Source organism: Myotis daubentonii, chromosome 13, assembly GCF_963259705.1.
Source record: "Myotis daubentonii chromosome 13, mMyoDau2.1, whole genome shotgun sequence".
NCBI classification, from domain to species: Eukaryota; Metazoa; Chordata; class Mammalia; order Chiroptera; family Vespertilionidae; genus Myotis; species Myotis daubentonii.
In genome coordinates this window covers 62660736-62679132 of record NC_081852.1, presented here as the reverse complement: position 1 = coordinate 62679132, position 18397 = coordinate 62660736, and the positions used below count along the sequence as shown (strand labels likewise).

Here is an 18397-nt window from a genome sequence, read left to right as displayed (position 1 = left end):
AACTCAAATGAAGAACACCCCAAACAAAGGGACGCGCGTCAGGCAGAGAAATTAACAGGAAAAGGAGACAATCAGGCAGCGAGGCGGGTCCTCCGGCAGCAAACCCTTCCCAGGACGTCAAGGAGGAGATAATCTTTCTGTGATTATGACCAAACCCTCCCGTTGCTTAGCAACACATAATTAAGGAATATGTTTTCAGATCCGCTGTGCAAGCCCAGCCATTATCAGATGGAATTACTGGAGCAACAAATGTCATCGCCATGCAAATCAGTTGGTTGCAAAGAAAGAATGCGTGACCGGAGGGAGGAAGCGGGGCCTCGGAAAATGACCTGACTTTCCTCCTGCCCCGCATTGATTTATTCTTTCAACAAAAGGCAAGTAAACTGTCTGTTTAGACTTAAAAAAAAAAAAATCCATACGTGAGACAAACACCAGAATCTGCAGTGAGAGACACAGGAAACGCCAGCCGGGCCCTGTCTCCCCAGCAGGCGTTTCAGCGGTCAGTGGCCAACATGCCCGCAGCCACTCCTGGGAGAGGAGCCTGACGCAGCGGCTCAGGGTCACGAGAAGGCTCCTGGGACCCACCGCTGTCTGAGGTGCATTTTCATGCCACTGTCTTCACCTCATAATAGTTATTCTGAAAAAATAAACTCACTTAAACTGGATTCCATTTTTAAAAATTATGTTGGGGAGGCAAGAGAGGAGGAAAACAAATTTACAGCTGAAACTGTCGGTAATGATCGGAGTTAAAATAAAAACTCTGGCATCCCCCTGGAAGCTTACCCACAATGCCCCGGGAAACACCCCAATGACTGTTGGCTCACATCTGGATGAGAAGAGAACCACGGGGGGTCCTGTTCCCAACGGGGACACAGCCCCCCCCCCCCGGAAGCAGAAGCCCGTGGCACCTCCAGTGCCAGCCTCTCGGCTTCTCAAACAGGGAGCTGAGGGCTGCAGCCCTGGCTTGGTTTCTGCCCCTGACCAGGGCAGGCCTCCGAGGTGCGTTTCCCATAGTGGCGCAAGTCCTGGCCAATGAGTGACTTGGTCTGTGGGGTACTGGGCAGCGCCCCGCCTTCTCCAGAGCCCCCCACAGGAGCTGGCAGTGGGTCTGTTCCGAATGATTTCTGAGTTTCTCCCAGACACGGCCACGTTTCAGCCCATAAAGGAAACCCACAGAACCTGAGCCTGACTGCAGGGTGGGAAGGCAATGGGCCCGCGGCCCCCCAGGTCAACCCGCCAGGCTGGGCGCTGGCTGTGGTGCCGCGTGCGCGTGCGTGTGTGTGTGTGTGTGTGTGTGCGTGCGTGTGCGCGTGCGTGTGCATGCATGCGTGAGTGTGGTCTCGAGCTGAGCCTGAGAGCAAAACATGCCTGGACCCACTGGCGACCTCTGCCCTCCTGCCCCTGCGGGCCCCGAGGAGGGGGGTTGGGAGGGAGGAGGGGGCATTACTTGGTTCTGGAGCAAGCATGGTGGACACGATGATGGGGGCCCCCGTCCGCCGGGCCACCTTCTGGTAGGGCGAGTGAGGCATGTGGAGGCCTGGACTGGCTGGCGACAGGGTGGACGGCTCTCCGGGGACGCCGGGCTTCCGCAGGAGCTGGGCGCCGCTGTGGGGGCTGGGCAGGGGCGCCGCGTGCAGGCTCCGTTCCCGCTTCAGCAGCTCCATGGGCACCGTGTACGCTGTGGAGTAGGCTGTCCTGGGGCCTGGGTTCGTCAAGGCCACCCCTGCCTGTGGGGGGTATGTGGGGCCCAGCCGTGCTGTCAGGGCACAGGGGGTGGGGGAGCTGTACCCAGAGTTGGAGGGGAAGTGGGGGGTGTGGGCACCCACCCCAGCAGAATAGGTAGCCGTCTCCAGGAGGTGCTGGGAGGGCGCGCTGGAGGGGCGGCGCGCTGGGTCCCCGCGGGGGGCTGCCGCCTGCAGGGGACCCACCGGCTGGGGCTGCAGGGAGGACGGGTCCCCGTGGAGCTCGCTGCGGTGGCTGAAGCTGCTGGAGCGCGTGCGGGGCGCGGGGCCCCCTGGACCCTGTCTTCGCAGCTGCATCTCGGTCCGGCAGTTGCTGGCCAGGCGGCTCAGGACGCGGGCCTGGCCCAGGTTGGGGGCGACGCACTTGATGTCGGCCTCCTCCAGCGTGGCCAGCACGGCCGGGCAGTCGAAGCCCTGCTGAAGCAGCGCCCCCAGCGTGGCCTCCGCCACCCCCTCGGCCCGCAGCAGCGCCAGGAACTCGGGCTGCGCGCTCCTCCGGCCCGCAGGCCCCGGGAAGGGCAGGTCGGCCTCACTGCTCTCATAAGCCAGCGTGGAGGAGACGCTCTCCTGTCCGTAGCCTCGGTTTAGGGGGCCTGGGGCCACCCCCGAGCTCCCTTCAGAGGCGGAGGCCCCAGTGGGGTCCACGACCAGGCATGTGGGGGCGGCCTGCCTGGTGGGGGCCGGGTCCACAGGCCTTTCGCCGATGTCATCGTAGCCCTGGCCGGCGGAGTAGGTGGGCGCCTCCGCCCCATACCTGCTGTGGGCCAGCTCCCCGGTGTAGCGCGTGGGCGAGGGGGCCCTGCTCTGCGCCCGCTGCCCCAGCGCCATCATTTTACCTGCGGGGTCCCGGTACAGGGGAGCCGCGTCCTGGGGGGCCGGGCCCCGGCCGTGCACGTGCTCCCATGTCACCCTGCTGCCAAGCACACTGTAGCCCGGCAGCGAGCGGCCAACCCCGGGATCCCGGTGGTGGCGCGGCTCCCTAGGCCCCTGAGCGGCTCCGGGCGGGTCGCCGTAGTAGTCCCGGGGCAGCAGGGCGCCGCGCGCAGACATCACCGCCTGCCTGCTGTCGTAGAAGGTGAAGTCGGGCACGGAGCTCTTCCTGCCAGCCACCGCGCTGTAGAAGGCCTCGCGGCAGAGGTCGGGCGCGGCCTCATACCAGGGCCCCTCTCTGCCCCCGTCCGTCAGCGAGCCGCTCCGGCCCGGGGCCTCGGCCACCTCCCAGGGGCTCTCGCACCAGCCAGCGGCATCCCAGCTCTGCGACCGCCCGATCCCGACAGGCCTGCTGGGCACCGGCATGGGCGGAGGGCGGCCCGGCAGGGGGGGTCTCTGCACAAACCTTCAGTGACACACATCAAACCGACTGGCTGTGTCCGAGCCCCTCGAGCTGGCGGAAGCACCCAGGCGGGTGTCCTGTTGCAAAGGACAGCCTGAATTATTAATCCTCGGAACCCGAGAGGACAGGCAGCAGCGCAGCGACCGCCTGCCTCCGGAGGGCGGGGGTCAGGGCTTCTCCGTCCGCAGCCCGCCCTGCACGCACATGGCCCTGATGCTCAGCGAGCGGATTAGGAGCTAAATAAACCCTAAGCTTCTGTCCCATGTGACATCCAGACCGCGGAGCTGCCGGCTGCAGGCCTCCGACCCGCAGTGGGAATGACTTCCACACCAGGGCTCCGGCTTACCTCCCTCGGCCTCGCCAGGGTACTTTCCGGATGAGCACCTCCCCCTCCCAAAGGGGCCCACCCCATCCCTGCCTCCCATCCCCTAACAGTGACAGAAGGAAAGTAGGAAAAGACGTCTTTAATGTCGGTCCAATCTTAATCCACCCTGATGAAATGTTAATCCATTGCGCACGGCTAAAAACAGATTAAATGTGAACGGGCAGGCAAGCAGGATAAAAAGGCCCAAGTCTCCTGCAGTTCTAGGACAGGAGGCGCCCTGAGAATGGCCAGGCTGCAGCCGATGCCCTGCCAACACGGAAAGCTGGCACCGAGGTGCTTCCTTGGTGACGAATCCAATGAGTCCCAGAGCCCTTCCTGCCCTGGACGGGAAAACCACCACAGCACAGCCACCTGGGCGCCGCCTGGACGGTCTCATTTAAGACGGCGGCAGAGGCCAAGGACTAGCTTCGGCCACTATGTAGCAAAACCAGAACGCTTTAAAAAAAAATATTTTTATTGATATCAGAGAGGAAGGGAGCCTGCAACCCAGGCATATGCCCTGACCAGAAAGGAACCGTGACCTCCTGGTTCATAGGTCAATGTTCAACCACTGAGCCACACTGGCGAGCCACACAAAAAAAGCACAACATAAAAAAACTTTTTTGATGTGAGAAACACTGCAGATTTACTGTGACGGAAGAAAGGGGTACAGAGCCATTTCCAGGAACTGGGGGTGCACGGTAATGGGAAACAGTGTTGAAGGGCAGCGCCCTGCCCGCCTCCCAGTGCTGTTCAATGTGCGTGCAGCTGTGGGACAAGTTCTGTTTATCAACACTATTCCCCAAAAGCCAGGGCTCTGGGACCACCGACCGATGGTTGAAAAATGGGCCCAAGTCCTGTGTGGGGATGCAGCCCGGGGACCCCAGTCTGTATTTGAATGTTGTGGCCCCTATTTCTGACCCCCCAAGTGCCAGCAAGGCCTCAAGGTAGCTGAGAAAACCCCCTCACAGAGACCCCAACCCTCTCCCAACACCCTCCCCCGCTGAGGCCGTGGAAGAGAGGTAAGCATGGGGCACAGACACGCTGGGTTCCGGAACCAGAAGCAGCCCGCGGGCACCAGCCCGAACCCCGCTGCTGGCCCGCAAGCCCGGCTAAACGGCCCGGCCATCCTCGAGACCATGTTTACACGTCTCACCAACAGCCCAGGATGTGTTCACTTAGAAGATACATCACATTACCATCGCACCAAAAAAATTAAGCTACCTAGGAATAAACTTAACTAAAGAGGTAAAAGACTTCTACTCAGAAAACTACAGGACGTTGAAAAAAGATATAGAGGAAGACATAAACAGATGGAAGAACATACCATGTTCATGGATTGGTAGAATCAACATCATTAAAATGTCCATACTACTCAAAGCAATCTATAAATTCAACGCACTTCCTATTAAAATACCAACGGCATACTTCACAGATCTAGAACGAACTCTCCAAAAATTCATCTGGAATAAAAAAAGACCCCGAATAGCTGCAGCAATCCTGAAAAAGAACAAAGTAGGTGGGATCTCAATACCAGATATCAAGATGTATTACAAAGCCACTGTTCTCAAAACTGCCTGGTACTGGCACAAGAATAGGCATATAGATCAATGGAATAGAATAGAGAGCCCAGAAATCGGCCCGAACCAATATGCTCAATTAATATTTGACAAAGGAGGCAAGAACATACAATGGAGCCAAGATAGTCTCTTCAATAAATGGTGTTGGGAAAATTGGACAGATATATGCAAGAAAATGAAACTAGACCACCAACTTACACCATACACAAAAATAAACTCAAAATGGATAAAGGACTTAAATGTACGACAGGAAACCATAAAAATTCTAGAAGAATCCAAAGGCAACAAAATCTCAGACATATGCCGAAGCAATTTCTTCACTGATACAGCTCCTAGGGCACTTGAAACTAAAGAGAAAATGAACAAATGGGACTACATCAAAATAAAAAGCTTCTGCACAGCAAAAGAAACCATCAACAAAACAACGAGAAAACCCACTGTGTGGGAAAACATATTTGCCAATGTCATATCTGATAAGGGCCTAATCTCCAAAATTTATAGGGAACTCATACAACTTAACAAAAGGAAGTTAAACAATCCAATCAAAAAATGGGCAAAGGACCTAGACAGACACCTTTCAAAAGAGGACATTCAGAAAGCCAAGAGACATATGAAAACATGCTCAAAGTCACTAATCATCCGAGAGATGCAAATCCAAACAACAATGAGGTACCATCTCACACCTGTCAGACTGGCTATCATCAACAAATCAACAAACGACAAGTGCTGGAGAGGATGTGGAGAAAAAGGAACACTCGTGCACTGCTGGTGGGAATGCAGACTGGTGCAGCCACTATGGAAGACAGTATGGAGTTTCCTCAAAAAACTGAAAATGGAACTCCCATTTGACCCTGTGATCCCACTTCTAGGAATATATCCCAAGAAACCAGAAACACCAATCAGAAAGGATATATGCACCCCTATGTTCATAGCAGCACAATTCATCATAGCTAAGATCTGAAACAGCCTAAGTGCCCATCTGTAGATGAATGGATTAGAAAACTGTGGTACATCTACATGATGGAATACTATGCTGCTCTAAAAAGGAAGGAACTCTTACCATTTGCAACGTCATGGATGGAACTGGAGAGCATTATGCTAAGTGAAATAAGCCAGTCAATGAAGGAAAAATACCACATGATCTCACTCATTCATGGATAATAGAGACCATTATAAACTTTGGAACAATAATAGATACAGAGGCAGAGCTGCCTCAAACAGATGGTCAAACTGCAGCGGGAAGGCCGGGGAGGATTGGGGGGCAGGATGGAGGGGTGTAAGAGATCAACCAAAGGACTTGTATGCATGCATATAAGCATAACCAATGGACATAAGACACTGGGGGATAGGAGAGGCTAGGGGACTGTCAAGGGCGGGGGGAAAAAAAGGACACATATGTAATACCCTTTGTAATACTTTAAGCAATAAAAATAAAATAAAATAAATAAAATAAAATAGCCTCCACATATGTGCTATAACAAGAAAAAAGAAGATACATCACAAAAGGCAGGCAAACGTAACAGAACCCGAACTGAATGGGAACAGCACTATCTGGTTACAGCAGATCTCCCTGGCACCGCTGGGTGTCTGGGGCGCTGAGGTGGGCAGGCCCAGCCTCCGGGCTTCTGTCTCCGGGCCTGGTTCACAGGCTTCTCCCTCCCTGGTAACCCTTCCAGAAGGAACACGAACAAGGCGGGTCCACGTGGAGGCGAGCCTGGTGCATCGGTCAGGACACACCTTTGCCCGAGAAACACTGCCCCGAGAGCCTCGAGTAGCCAGCCCACGTCTCCTCCCACCCCCAGGCTCGAACCTGTATGGCATTTAGGCCCCTGGGGGGAAGTCCGCCGCCACCTTCCACTGCCGAGCACCCGGCTGCGGGCGGGACACACAGGGGCAGCCCCAGCCCTTCAGAGTGACCACAGGGCGGGGCATCTTTGACACCAAGCCTTTCCCAGGGGGGATTTAATGTTAAGGTTTCTACACCTGCTGGATGTCCAGGTACCAGGCCCTGTGGTAGGTGTTCTGTTCCCGAAGGACGCAACAGGCAGCTGTGATTCCGTCACACCCGAGACGCTGGGGATGGAGGAGGAGCTGGGACCTGCCCAGGGCTCAGGGCCCACGCCCAGCTCCAAAGCCAGCACTCGCTTCCAGAATTCCGAGCCGGCTGGGGTTACCTTGCTGGGAAAGGAGAACCTCTGCCACTTCTTAGAAATGTCAAAACCCATAAATATCATCGACTACGTCACTCATAAAATTAACTACTTGAGTATCAGAGAGTAACTGCTCAGAGACGACTGCTCCAACCCCTCAAAATGGGATGCCGGGGGCTCCTGTCAGGCCAGGCCCCAGCCTCAGCCTCCGTGTTAGCGCTCATGCCTTTTCCATTCTTCGTGTAATAAACACCCCCGACAGCAGGTGGCGATCATGCCCCCACTCGGGCAGACAGGTCCCTTCTGAGATGTGACCCCCCAGCCTCAGCGGAGCGTGTGCCCCCAGTGCTCAGAGGCAAAGCAGGACAGGCTCTGGGCCGCCCGGAGCGGGGGCTGGGCCAGGGCAGCAGACCAGCTTCGGGAGGCCCGGGTTCCCGACCCATCCCAACCCGTCCCCGCCTGACAGCCGCCCAAGCTCCCTCGGCCTGGGCCCCAGTCCCGCCGAGATGATGACGGCCTCCCCGTGTTGGGTGAAAACCCCTGGACCGGGCCCACGCTGTTCAGCACCGGCAGGCCTGTGAGCACTGAAGGTTTTGGGGAAGAACTGCTTTCCTGAAAACCTCGTGTTGACTACATCCAGCACGACGGGCCAGTTTCTGAAAGGAACGAGTCTCACAGACTTCACTTCTGCTTCTGCCAGGACGCCCACTACAGAAAGCGGCATCGCGCACAGAGCCACTTCCCAAAACTGAGACACATTCGCTTGCAGACAAGCCCCAGAGAAAGCTGCCCACCCCCAATCGCCCGAATGGCGACCTCGGGTTAGAAGCAAGACCTGCAACCAACCCTCAGTTCCCTGAGGTGGGTCTTGCGGTCCCAGGAGAGCCGGGAACTCAGGGAGGGGAGACCCTGAGCCCGCCCTCCGGAGCTCAGTCCTTGGGAAGCCGCCGAGAGCGCGCCAGCGGCCAGAGGGCGGAAACCCCTCGAATGGAAAGCAGGAGGGCAGGTCTGGGGTCAGAGCCTCACTCCTTTTCTTAAAAAAAAAAAAAAGAAAGAAAAAAGATGAGCCGATGGTGAAACAGGCGAACCTGAACCTGAAGGCTGGACTCACGTGGCGGCCTCTGGCCTCACTGTCCGTCCCCGACGCTGAGTGGTGTCTCCTTCTCAGGGGACAGCCAAGACCACCTTAGGGGGTCGTGCGGCCAGCCCTCCACTTCCTGGTCCTCCTCCTCCAGGCCTGGGGCACGGCGCCGAGAGTGAAGGCGGGAAGAAACCGGGGCACCTCCCTGCGCCCGTGGAACGTGGGGTGCAGCGCCCACCACTCGGCCTCCCGCAGGCGGTGGCTCCAGCGGACGGCACTGAGGTTAGAGGGCCACACGGTTCCGGGAGTCCCACTTCCCACTTTTCGCCGAGTCCACACGGCTGGTTTGTTCCTGGCAAGTGTCTCGGAGCTTATGTTTAAAAACAGCTCTGCCTTGAAATTGTTCGTTCCGTCTGTCCCTGCAGCGCCCAGTAGTCACTCACGTGAAACCTGCACAAGAGGTGGGCACCCTTCCGGGTCCCTGGAAGCAGCAGGCGCGGGCAGGTGGCAGGGGTGCGAGCAACGGGAAAGTCAGGAGAAGGGAGGAGGCGCCAAGAATCCCCCGTCACCTCACCAGGGTGCCGCAGTCATTCCTGCCCACCAGGGTCCAGCTCAGACCGCCCACCTGCAGGAGGCCTCCTCCAGCCACCCCGCCACTTGGCCCCCGGTCCACGAAGCCAGCCACGGGTCACAGTGCACCACCGTGCAGACAGCGCAAGGGTCCGAGTGCACAGCCAGCAGGTGGGCTGCACAGACCTCTGATCGCTGAGGGAGGGCTGACTGCCCACCCCCTTGGAAGAATCAGCTGCACCTGGCCCAGGCACGAAGGGGAGAAAAGGACCTCTTGGCACACACACCTCTCCCGCGAGCGAGCCACACAGCAAGAGGGACAGAAGTGCAGAGACCACCAGCCGGGAGCCATGGATGTGCAGAAGGCGCACCCTTCGCCCCCTCCCTGCGGCTTCCCAGCCCCGCTGGTGCGGAGCCAGTCCCTACCTGGGCCTGGCAGGGGAGCTCGGGTCCCAGAGCCACCGAGTCCCCTATGGGACCCGAGAGCTGGGCTCTGTGGGCAATAGTCCACCCACATTTGGGACCCGCAGCGAAGAGCGGAATCCGGCCAGAAGCAGGAGTCTCATTTCTCTGCGCCTCACTCCCAGGGTCTAAAAGGGAGGAGAGGCTGGCAGCAGTCTTGGGGTTCTAGCTACACAGTCACCCCAAACACCGGTCATCAGGTGGAGCTGTGGGATGTGCCCCTGCCCAGGGACCTCCATACTGTGGGGGTGCTGTGCTGTCTGCAGGTCCACAGAGGCTGCACTCCCCTCGGGGCTCCTGTGGTGAAGGGGGCCTGGCCCGGAGACGGGAACTGGCTCCTGGGAGGGAGGTATGAGGCCAGAAGGCGGACACTGTCCCTCAGAGGCTGGGGACAGCCAGGCAGCAGGAGGTTTGCTCCCGGACACTCCCAGGCAGGGACGGGGCGCTGCCAACCTGGGCACAGGGATCCCTGCTGGGTGGTGGGGCGAGAGCAACAGCGGCAGCACAAAACCAAGACCGCGTCATCCCTCCCCGGCCCTCAGAGTGGACGTGGGGGTGTGGACACGGGCGGTGTAGACACGCTGCTCTTAGAATTGGCGAGTTTAAATAACCCTGCCAAGTGCAGTCAGAGCCCAACAGCACATCGACAAGAGTGGGGAGAAGCCGGAGTCTGCACTTCACAGACGCTAAGCAACAGAACGAATAAAACAACCCGATTCTCTCCTGCAGAAAGCGAGGGCCTGCGCCTCCAAACTGACCTTACAGCCAAGAGCGGTGGCCAGGTGAGGCCCGCAGTCCCCTCCTCGCAGATGACCCCGTGACGCTGCACCTTGACCGCCCCGTCCTTTGCTGATCTCCATCTCTGACTAAGGGCGAGGTTCCAGCACGTTCATCTACATTGTCTAGCTGACTGTTGTATGTTTACAAAGCTAAGGTAATCATCACTAATCACGTAATTACTGGAAATGTGGATAATTGCCTGATCCAAACATACAATTATAATGTATAGCAACATTTATGAATCCCATTTTAAATATCCACATTTTGGAACTATTTGGAGATATTTATTACAAATGATTGTGGACTATAGACAGCCAGCTTCAACACTGTTTCTTTTTTAAAATATCCTCACCCAAGATATTTTTCCCATTGGTTTTTAGAGAGAGTGGAAGGGAGGGAGAGAATGAGAGAGGGGTGGGGGGGAGAGGGAGAGAGAGATTGATTGATTGATTGATTGATGTGGGAGAGATACATCAATTGGTTGCTTCCCACATGTGCCCAGAATGGGGATCAAACCTGCAGCCCAGGTACATGCCCTTGACGGGAATCGAACCCGAGACCCTTTGGTGCTCAGGCCGACCTGCGCCGCTACAGCAGTGACAGATTAAAACTCTGACTGTCGCAGCCAGTCCATCATGCCAGCAAACACCCCCCAGAGGGAAACCAAGGCCTCGGTTACACATCCCAAAGGAGCCGCCTCTGGTCCTGAGCAGTCTGCCTGCAGGCCCTGCTCCAAGTCACCCAGGATGGTTTGGTATTAGGCATCACGATAAAGCAGAGAACGAATGATACACATGCAAACAGGAGCGCTGCTTAAAGCAATTACATCAGGCCTTCAAGTCACCGGGCAAGACCACTATTCCAGCTGGTTTGGATGGAGGCCCCAGACCAGCCGGAGGAGCAAGTGGTACTCTGCCCTCTGCATGACCTCGAGCCCCAGCATCACGTGTGAAGGCGCCTTCACCTGGGACAGATGCTCCATCGGCCTATCCAGGCAAGGAGCCCACGGAGACGTTCTGCAGCAGCTGGTACCTCACTAAACAAATGTCTGGGACCACAATTTAGAAGCTACAGTGAGCGAGGGAATTCTGGGTGTCTACCTGAGGGTGTGCTGTGGCGAAATTTCAGAATGTGTTACTGCTACTGTCTCAGGGCCATGTTCACGATGCAGGTGAGACCGACACCTGTTATAAGAAACGGGCAGGAGGCTGGCGACCCGCGCTGGGAGAGAGGGTCAGAAAGAGGGTCAGCGGCTGCCCGCGCTGGCGCCCTTCAGTCCCGTTCTCCACTCTGATCGCACCCCAGACAACGACTGGGCTTGCGGATGTGGGACCAGCCAGACATCCCTGACACCCACCTTGGAACCGAAACCTGGAGCTTTCGGGAACTGGAACAAAACCTAAATGGCAGCTCCTTTCCGCAGAAGGTCAACAGCATTTAAAAATCCCTCCCCAATCAGGTGAACCTTGGTTATGGGATGTTGTACAAACCAACTGGCCCGAGGGTTTGCATGATGTCAATGCTTTTAAAGGTCAGAGGCCCTGGAATGATGGGAGATTATGGAGACCCAAGAGCTCGGAGGACTAAGCGCGCTGTTCCTTGGCGGGTGTCACACAGGCACACGGAGCGGCTGAAGCAGGCGAGGAGGAAGTCTCTGGATCAGAGGGTGTTGGCACGAGGCCCAGTTCCCTGGGCTAACTGGTGCAGTGTCTACGCAGGAAAGGATGCTAAACAGAGACCCATGCCCTGGGCCTTCAGAGCGAACTGCTGCTCTCACAGCTCCGCTCCGAGGGTCTGGAAAAGCCCACCCACTTCCTCTCACACATGGTATTTCTAGCTACGTCTCTACAGAAAGAAGCAGACAGCGAGTTATCCAGTGGGCTACACAGCGGAAGGGACATCACTGTCCGCTGGACCGCCTATCCATCTGTGAGCGTGAACATTTTTAAATGTTGATTTTTTAAAAATGCATAAACCCCAACCTCTGCACCCTGCAGCACCCCAGTCGTGCTCTTACATTCTGGGGTCTCTCGGGGCTCCGCCACTCGGCAGAAGCGGCTCTGATGCCTCCACCCCCCGTGGCTGGGACCACGTCCACTCAGAGAGCAGTTCTATACGGACAACTGGTGGTGGGAGACGTGCTCCTGTCCGAGTGAGCGGGCCCACCAGGGTGGGCGCACTCGTGGGAGCGGCTCCCACCATCGCCTGTGACCAGCCCTGGGTGAAGTCACCAGGAAGCACGCTGAGCTGAGCCACACCGAGCGGGCCTGGTGCCCGGGGCGGCACACGGCTGCTCTCGATTCCCCGCCCCTCCCTAATGAGGAGAGGGTGCTGCTTCGGCAACGTTGTTGAGTGCTGTCGCCAGGTTTCCATTAGACTTTAATCATGTTTGTTTTCCTTTCATGACTAAAGCACTCCCAGGCATCCTCAGAGATGCAGGGATGCGCACACAAGGGCAGCACTGGTTCCCTCAGGATCAATGCGTAATCCATCCTTGCAAACATCTTAATTCGAAACAGAGCAAGTCCGGAAACTTCAGGAAGTAAAAAAGATGGTCCTAATATACTGTGTCTTTCATATGCAAATGATCTTAGGTAAGTGGAAAAAAATGGACCTTGAGGCCTACTTCCTCCCCAGCTTCCTCCTGGCCCACCCAGTGTCCCTCTCTATGCAAAGGTCAGGCCTGCTGACCACAAGGCCAAGGCCAGAGGTGCCTGATGGTGAGAGGTGCTAGGGTCAGGGGCCTTGGCTGGAGTGCGGGGGTGCGGTGCACAGTCTGACCGGAAACCAGTTCCCGACAAGTGAGAGGTGAGACAGGTGACCTGGTCACGATCAAGGGCAGGACTGCGCGACTTTGGTTGAAAACCGCCAATCACGCTGGCTCTTACCTTCACAAATTCTGTCCAATCGCTGGCGCTTGACTTTGTGCTTATCCACAAGGGCCATTCTTTATCGAACTTTGCAACTCTGATTCAAAAGGCAAAGCGGTCCTCTAAGACTTAGGGGGACTGGCAGGAGGCTGCGGGCATGACGCCACTATGAACCCTGAAACAAGGAGAAAAGAGGCCTTACTCTCCGGACACCCGGGGCACAGGGCGACAGGTCAGTCAGGACGGCTGCTCCTCTCTACAGGGGACCTGTCACCTAGCGCTCGCCCTCCGCCCTCACGGCAGAAGGGCTGCTCCGGGCCAGGGCCCTCTCCTGCCTGTGGCAGGAAGCACCAAACAGGCTCAGGCTAGAGCCCTCTGTCCCCACAGCTAGCCGATGGCATTGGGTCTCTTGCTTTTAACTTCAGGGAAGCAGAGTAATTTGTACTCAATGCCAAAGACCAAGGGACAGACCTTTGGACGTGTCCTGTGCATCTGTGACCCCAAGGGCAGAGCCGCAGGGGGTGGCACAGGCCCCGGGAGCACCTGGGAAACAGGTCCCAGGTTCACTGGCACTGAGATGCTGGCACCCATCTGCGACTACATGAGAGGCTCAAGGCTGTCTGCCAGGTGGTTCACAGGACCTTCCCATCAGGGGTCAGCTGCTGCTGCGGACCACATGAGCCCTTGGCGCCACGGCAGGAGAACGGACAGAAAGGCCCACACTCCTCCCCAGCGGGCACAGTGCCATCTCCCAAGCCTTCCTTGCATGTGGAGGGGGCCACCGAGCCAGCCATAAGGGTAGCGTCCAGGCAGAAGGGCTGGGGTGTGGGAGCCTCCGAAGGGAACCCACATGCCACCGAGGATGAGGAGGGAGTCTGTGGCCTCTCGCTCTGGGAGGCTCCAACCCTCACTTCCTGCTCATCCACGGACCAGCCGAGAGCATACTGTTACCTGCACCCCAGTGTCCCAGCTCTGAACTCGCTGCTGCAGCCGTAGCTGGACAATAACCACAGAGAAAAAGGTGTCCCAGCTACCCAGCCAAGGAGGGACTGGAGACAAAAGCGAGGCAGAGGGTCAATAGTGGGGACTATCGTGTTCAGTGGTCAGTTATGCAAAACGCGGAGTTCCTCTATCCCAGGTCAGCATGCAGGTGTGACTGTGGAGAGGCAGGTGGCTTACGGCCCATGGTGGGTAATGGCTAATTTCCCAGCAAAGAGACTGAGAAAGTACCCCAAAGATTTATGGCAATAATTATGTGGTGTTTTCTTTAAAGACCTGGGGAAAGGCACAATTTCTGATCCCATAAATAATTAATGCAACATTAATCCAAGAGATACCCAAACTCTTCCCAAACCAGGGGAGCCCTCACACCAGGAACAACCGAGCTGGGTTAGTGAGATGAAGGAAGGCAGCCCTAACGCAGCGGAAGACCTGGGTGGATGATGACTTAGTGGGCGTATCCTTTAAATTGCTCTGCTTTGCTGCGCTTATGGAAGGTCCATCATGCGAAGGGGGGGGGGGGATGGACATCATAGAGGATAGGACCCCGGTGTGCCCCGGGGGCACTCAGCCTGCCCAGAGCTTGGGTCCTGGACGCTGTGGTGAAGCCAGAGCCCAGGCGCGGCCCCGCAAGAGGGTGAGAGGGGCGCTGGTTCCTATTTGTGAAGTGCCTCAGAGGTGAGGACCGACAACATCACCGTCTGAGCAAGAACCCACACCCTCCTCCAATTCCCTGGGTGAGGCATAATCAGCCTTTTTGCTCCCTTTGAATTTTAATCTGTATAATTAGATGGCTTCCTGAAAAATTGATAAGCAGAACCTCAATTATGCAATCAAAGGGAAGACCAGGCATCAGCTTATACAAATCATCTGTGTCCTATTATTTAAAAAAAAAAAAAAAGTTTTTTAAAAAGCAAGTGACTTCTGTGGCCGGCTCTCCTGCGGCTCCTCCAGCTGCGGTGCCCGCCCTGTCCCAGTGCCACGCAGACAGCGAGCCTGGATGTGTGAGGTCTGGACTTGGTGGCAGTAACCTCTGATTCGTGTCGCTTCAATCCCCTTCCCGCAGTATTTCTTTTGAAGCAAGAATGTATGAAGTGTGACATCCGTCTCCTGAAGGAGCCAGCTACTGCAAGGACTCAATTACCACAGCCCTCCGTGGAGCTGAGCTGGGAGCAGTGGTGTCCGCACCGAGGCCAGCACCCTGTCACCTGCGCTGGCCCTGGGCGCCCTCGGCAGTGCCTGCTGTGAGAGCCAACCTCCACCTTTCCTTTCTGCTGGTTCACACGCTTAAGCCAGAACTTCCTGCCACTGAATTGATCACCTGACCATCACCTGACATGATGCAGTCGCTGTGGAACAGGTAAACAAAGGCCATGCAGGGAAGAGGGGGGCCGTGCTGTGGGGATAAGCAGGCCCCTTTCTGGAGGAGAGGGGTCACGTGACCTGCATCCCAGCGTGGCTGTGAGGGTCAGATTAGAACACACACGTGTGCAAGGGAGGACATGCCACCCCACCAGGTGCCACATGGGCACGTGGGTTTACTCTGAGCTGAAGGCAACCGAGACCCAGCAATCCTCCCACTAACCTGGCCTGAAAACAAGACCTCTCCCTGCGCTGCCTGAGAGAATCTAATGACCCAGCCGCCAGCCCCAGCCGCCCCGCCCCGCCCCGCGCCTCAGCTCAGGACGGCACAGGAACCTCCACTGCCGGGCTTGCCCTTGGCTCTTATCTTTATGGGGCGCCTTTCCCCGGTGACTGTCTTCTGTCCACTTGACTATGAAGACCAGCCAAGAACCCAGGAGGAAGGAAGGAGAGCCTCTTCTCCCCGACGCAGAAGGCATCTGGTGGGAAGCAACAGACCCCCAAGGACCGCTCGCGCCTTCCTTGGGAAGACACCCCTTTGGACACGGGCCCAGGTGCAGGCTGCCCCCCTCCCCCCGCCCCGGGAGGTGCACCTCAGCGAAACCCACGAAAGGTCAAAAGGCAAGTCAGGTCTTTCATCAGCAGGGACAGTGCACCAAGGCCGAACCTTACAAACAACAGAAACACAGCCTTCTCCTGTGAGATGAGGGTGTGACCTGGGCTGGAAGGTCTGGCGTCAGGAATTCATCGTGCTGAGCGGGGAAGACGCCTGGACGGGAAAGCCAGATGCCTGTTTACTGCTGGAAAGAGGCCTATTCCATGAAAGGGAAACCCAAGATTTAAGAAAAAGGGGATAAAAAGGAAGGAAAACACTTCATTGTACAGCCGCTGCTGGGATAGCAAATACAAAATGGAAACACCCAAAAGTGAGGGCAAGAGAATGGAGGCTCCCCTCCCCCGACCAGGTCTGAGGCCTGGCAGTTCACTTGACTGAGGACAACCAGCTGGCTGCCCTGCCTACGGGCCGGACCGGACCCACCACAGGGCGCAGAAACCCAGGCCCCCCCCCCTGCACTCGTACCCCGAGTACATCCCTAAGGCTTCCCCAGTTCCTTTATTCTAGTTCCTCATCTTCACAAAGGTCAGACAGCTGAAGGTCCCACAAAGTAACGGACATCTTTCGAATGAGAATTCTGCTAAACCAGGGAGACCCACGACAGCCTTCGATGCCCCTAAGGAGGCCGCCCGAGCTCTGTGCTAACCGGGACCGGGCCTTACGCTTGAGCGGCTCAGGATACACTTGCTTGTTACACGCGGGGCAGGGCTCCAGTTTGGGAGGATGAGATGATTCCACAGAAGTACAAAGGCTCCCAGCAGGCCCCGGGGCTCAGGGACCCCTTCCAGAGCCTGGGATCCCTGGAGGGACCCACCACTCCAGGGTCTCCTGCACCACAGGCGACAAGGCCCTCTGATGTGTCAGGCTCATTCCCCAACCTGTGAGGGACCCAGAGGAGTAGCAACAGGCTGAACACAGGTGAGCCCCCCGCCCCCGCCCCAGCCATCGGCAGAACCTGCGCTCTAATAGGGCCTGGAGCATGCAGGCCGCCCTCTCTGACTCATCTAGTCCCGGCTCAGTCTTGGGTCCTCAGGCTCCTGAAAGAACCTGTCCCACAGCTCAGGCCAAGCAGGAGCAGCAGGCCCTGGGCCTGGGCCTGGGCCTGGGCCTGGGCGGACGGCAGGTGGGACCTCAGACAGGCAATGCGGTCTCATTCAGTAAACCATCTGAGGGACCAATTAAAATCCAGGTCTAACAAAACAAGTGTCCAGGGGCTCAGGGAGCAGCGAGGACACCTGGCCTGGGGTTAAACAGCAGACTTAACACCACAGCTAATACAGTTACTAGAAATGCACTTTAAGGGATGAACCGGAGCCTGTGGAATGAGACTCAGGGGCGCCCAGGAGCTCCTCCTGCCCCTTGGTTACTTGGCTCAGTAGCTTGCAGGCATATTGCTTTATTTTTTTGCCCCCCGCTCCCCCCCAATGTTAAAGACAGACTTTAGACACCAAGTAGCACAAAAAGGTGTGTAGGGCAGCCTCCCACCCCCAGCCCCACCCCTGCTCGGAGGTAAGCAGAGGACCCTTAGCCACACTCAGGCTCCACGCTGGTCCCAGAGCCCGGCCTGCCCGCCACTCAAGTCCTGGCGGTTTATCTGTCCCCAGGGAAGGCCCAGTAGCAGCCCAGCCCTCAGGCGGCAAGGTCACACCCTGGTCACATGCCCTCAATGGGCTCTGTGGGCCCCAGCCTCTGCTCCCGGAGCTGATGCAACAATGGCCTCAGACAGACGCACAGGCACATCGTCCACCACCCTCTCCCCCAGGCGCTGGGGTAAAGCGCCAACACCGTATGGTGGGGAACCCCAGACCAACCACTAACATTTCTACACCGGAACACAGGCCCACGCTCACCCGGCTGGATTAATGTACGCGTATAAAAACCACCTTCAACAATTCAGGGCAGGTCAAAACCCGCCACCAAGTGGGTGACCAGAGAATTCAAATTCCCTGAGCTTCTCGATGTGGGTGTCAGGCAAGGACTCGAGCCTGTGATCTCACTCCTTGTACCGGCCCCTCCCCCCAAGTATTCTCTGGGCTTTGAAGGAGACAGAAAGGAGCTGTGCGGGCCCATAACTGCCCCGAGCTCGTCCTGCCGGAGGACAAACAGAGAAAGCGAGTCTGAGCCTATGGGCCCGGCGCCGGCCGGGTGGCCTGCGAGGTCAGAGGCCATCACAAGAGGCAGCAAAGGCAGGAAGCGCACCGGACGAACCGGCGAGGCAGCAGGGACCAGAGCAGGAGCGACGCCGGCCTTTCCGAACAGGCTGTGCTGTGTGTGTCACAATGAGAATTCCGCGTTGTCTTCCCTGATGAGGAAAGCGAGACTCCCGTGTGAAGGACTTCCACACACTTTAAAAGCACTTGACTTAAAAATATGCTTTAGGAATAAACAGTTGTAATAAAGCATCCGTTAAAAATACCAGCGAAACAAAACTAAAAGGATAACGGCAAGTAAACTCTCATCCGCACGGAGAGGGAGGGTCAACGGGCCT

The 18397-nt window shown here is 57.0% G+C and overlaps 1 protein-coding gene across 6 annotated transcripts in view; it reads right to left on the bottom strand.

Annotated features, from left to right (window-relative positions):
• The window catches only part of CTBP2 (C-terminal binding protein 2), a 103731-nt gene that overhangs the window by 12072 nt on the left and 73262 nt on the right, over positions 1-18397 (bottom strand). For 4 of the 6 annotated variants that reach the window (XM_059661759.1, XM_059661762.1, XM_059661761.1 and 1 more), the window contains one exon: positions 12951-13107. The exons of 1 other annotated variant lie outside the window; for it this stretch is intronic. In XM_059661759.1, coding sequence (XP_059517742.1) covers positions 12951-13008 — 58 coding nt within the window. In that variant the 5' untranslated portion in view covers positions 13009-13107. Of the gene's footprint in view, positions 1-1447; positions 3125-12950; positions 13108-18397 lie in introns of those variants that run through there. One more of the 6 variants, XM_059661758.1, reaches the window with a different exon arrangement.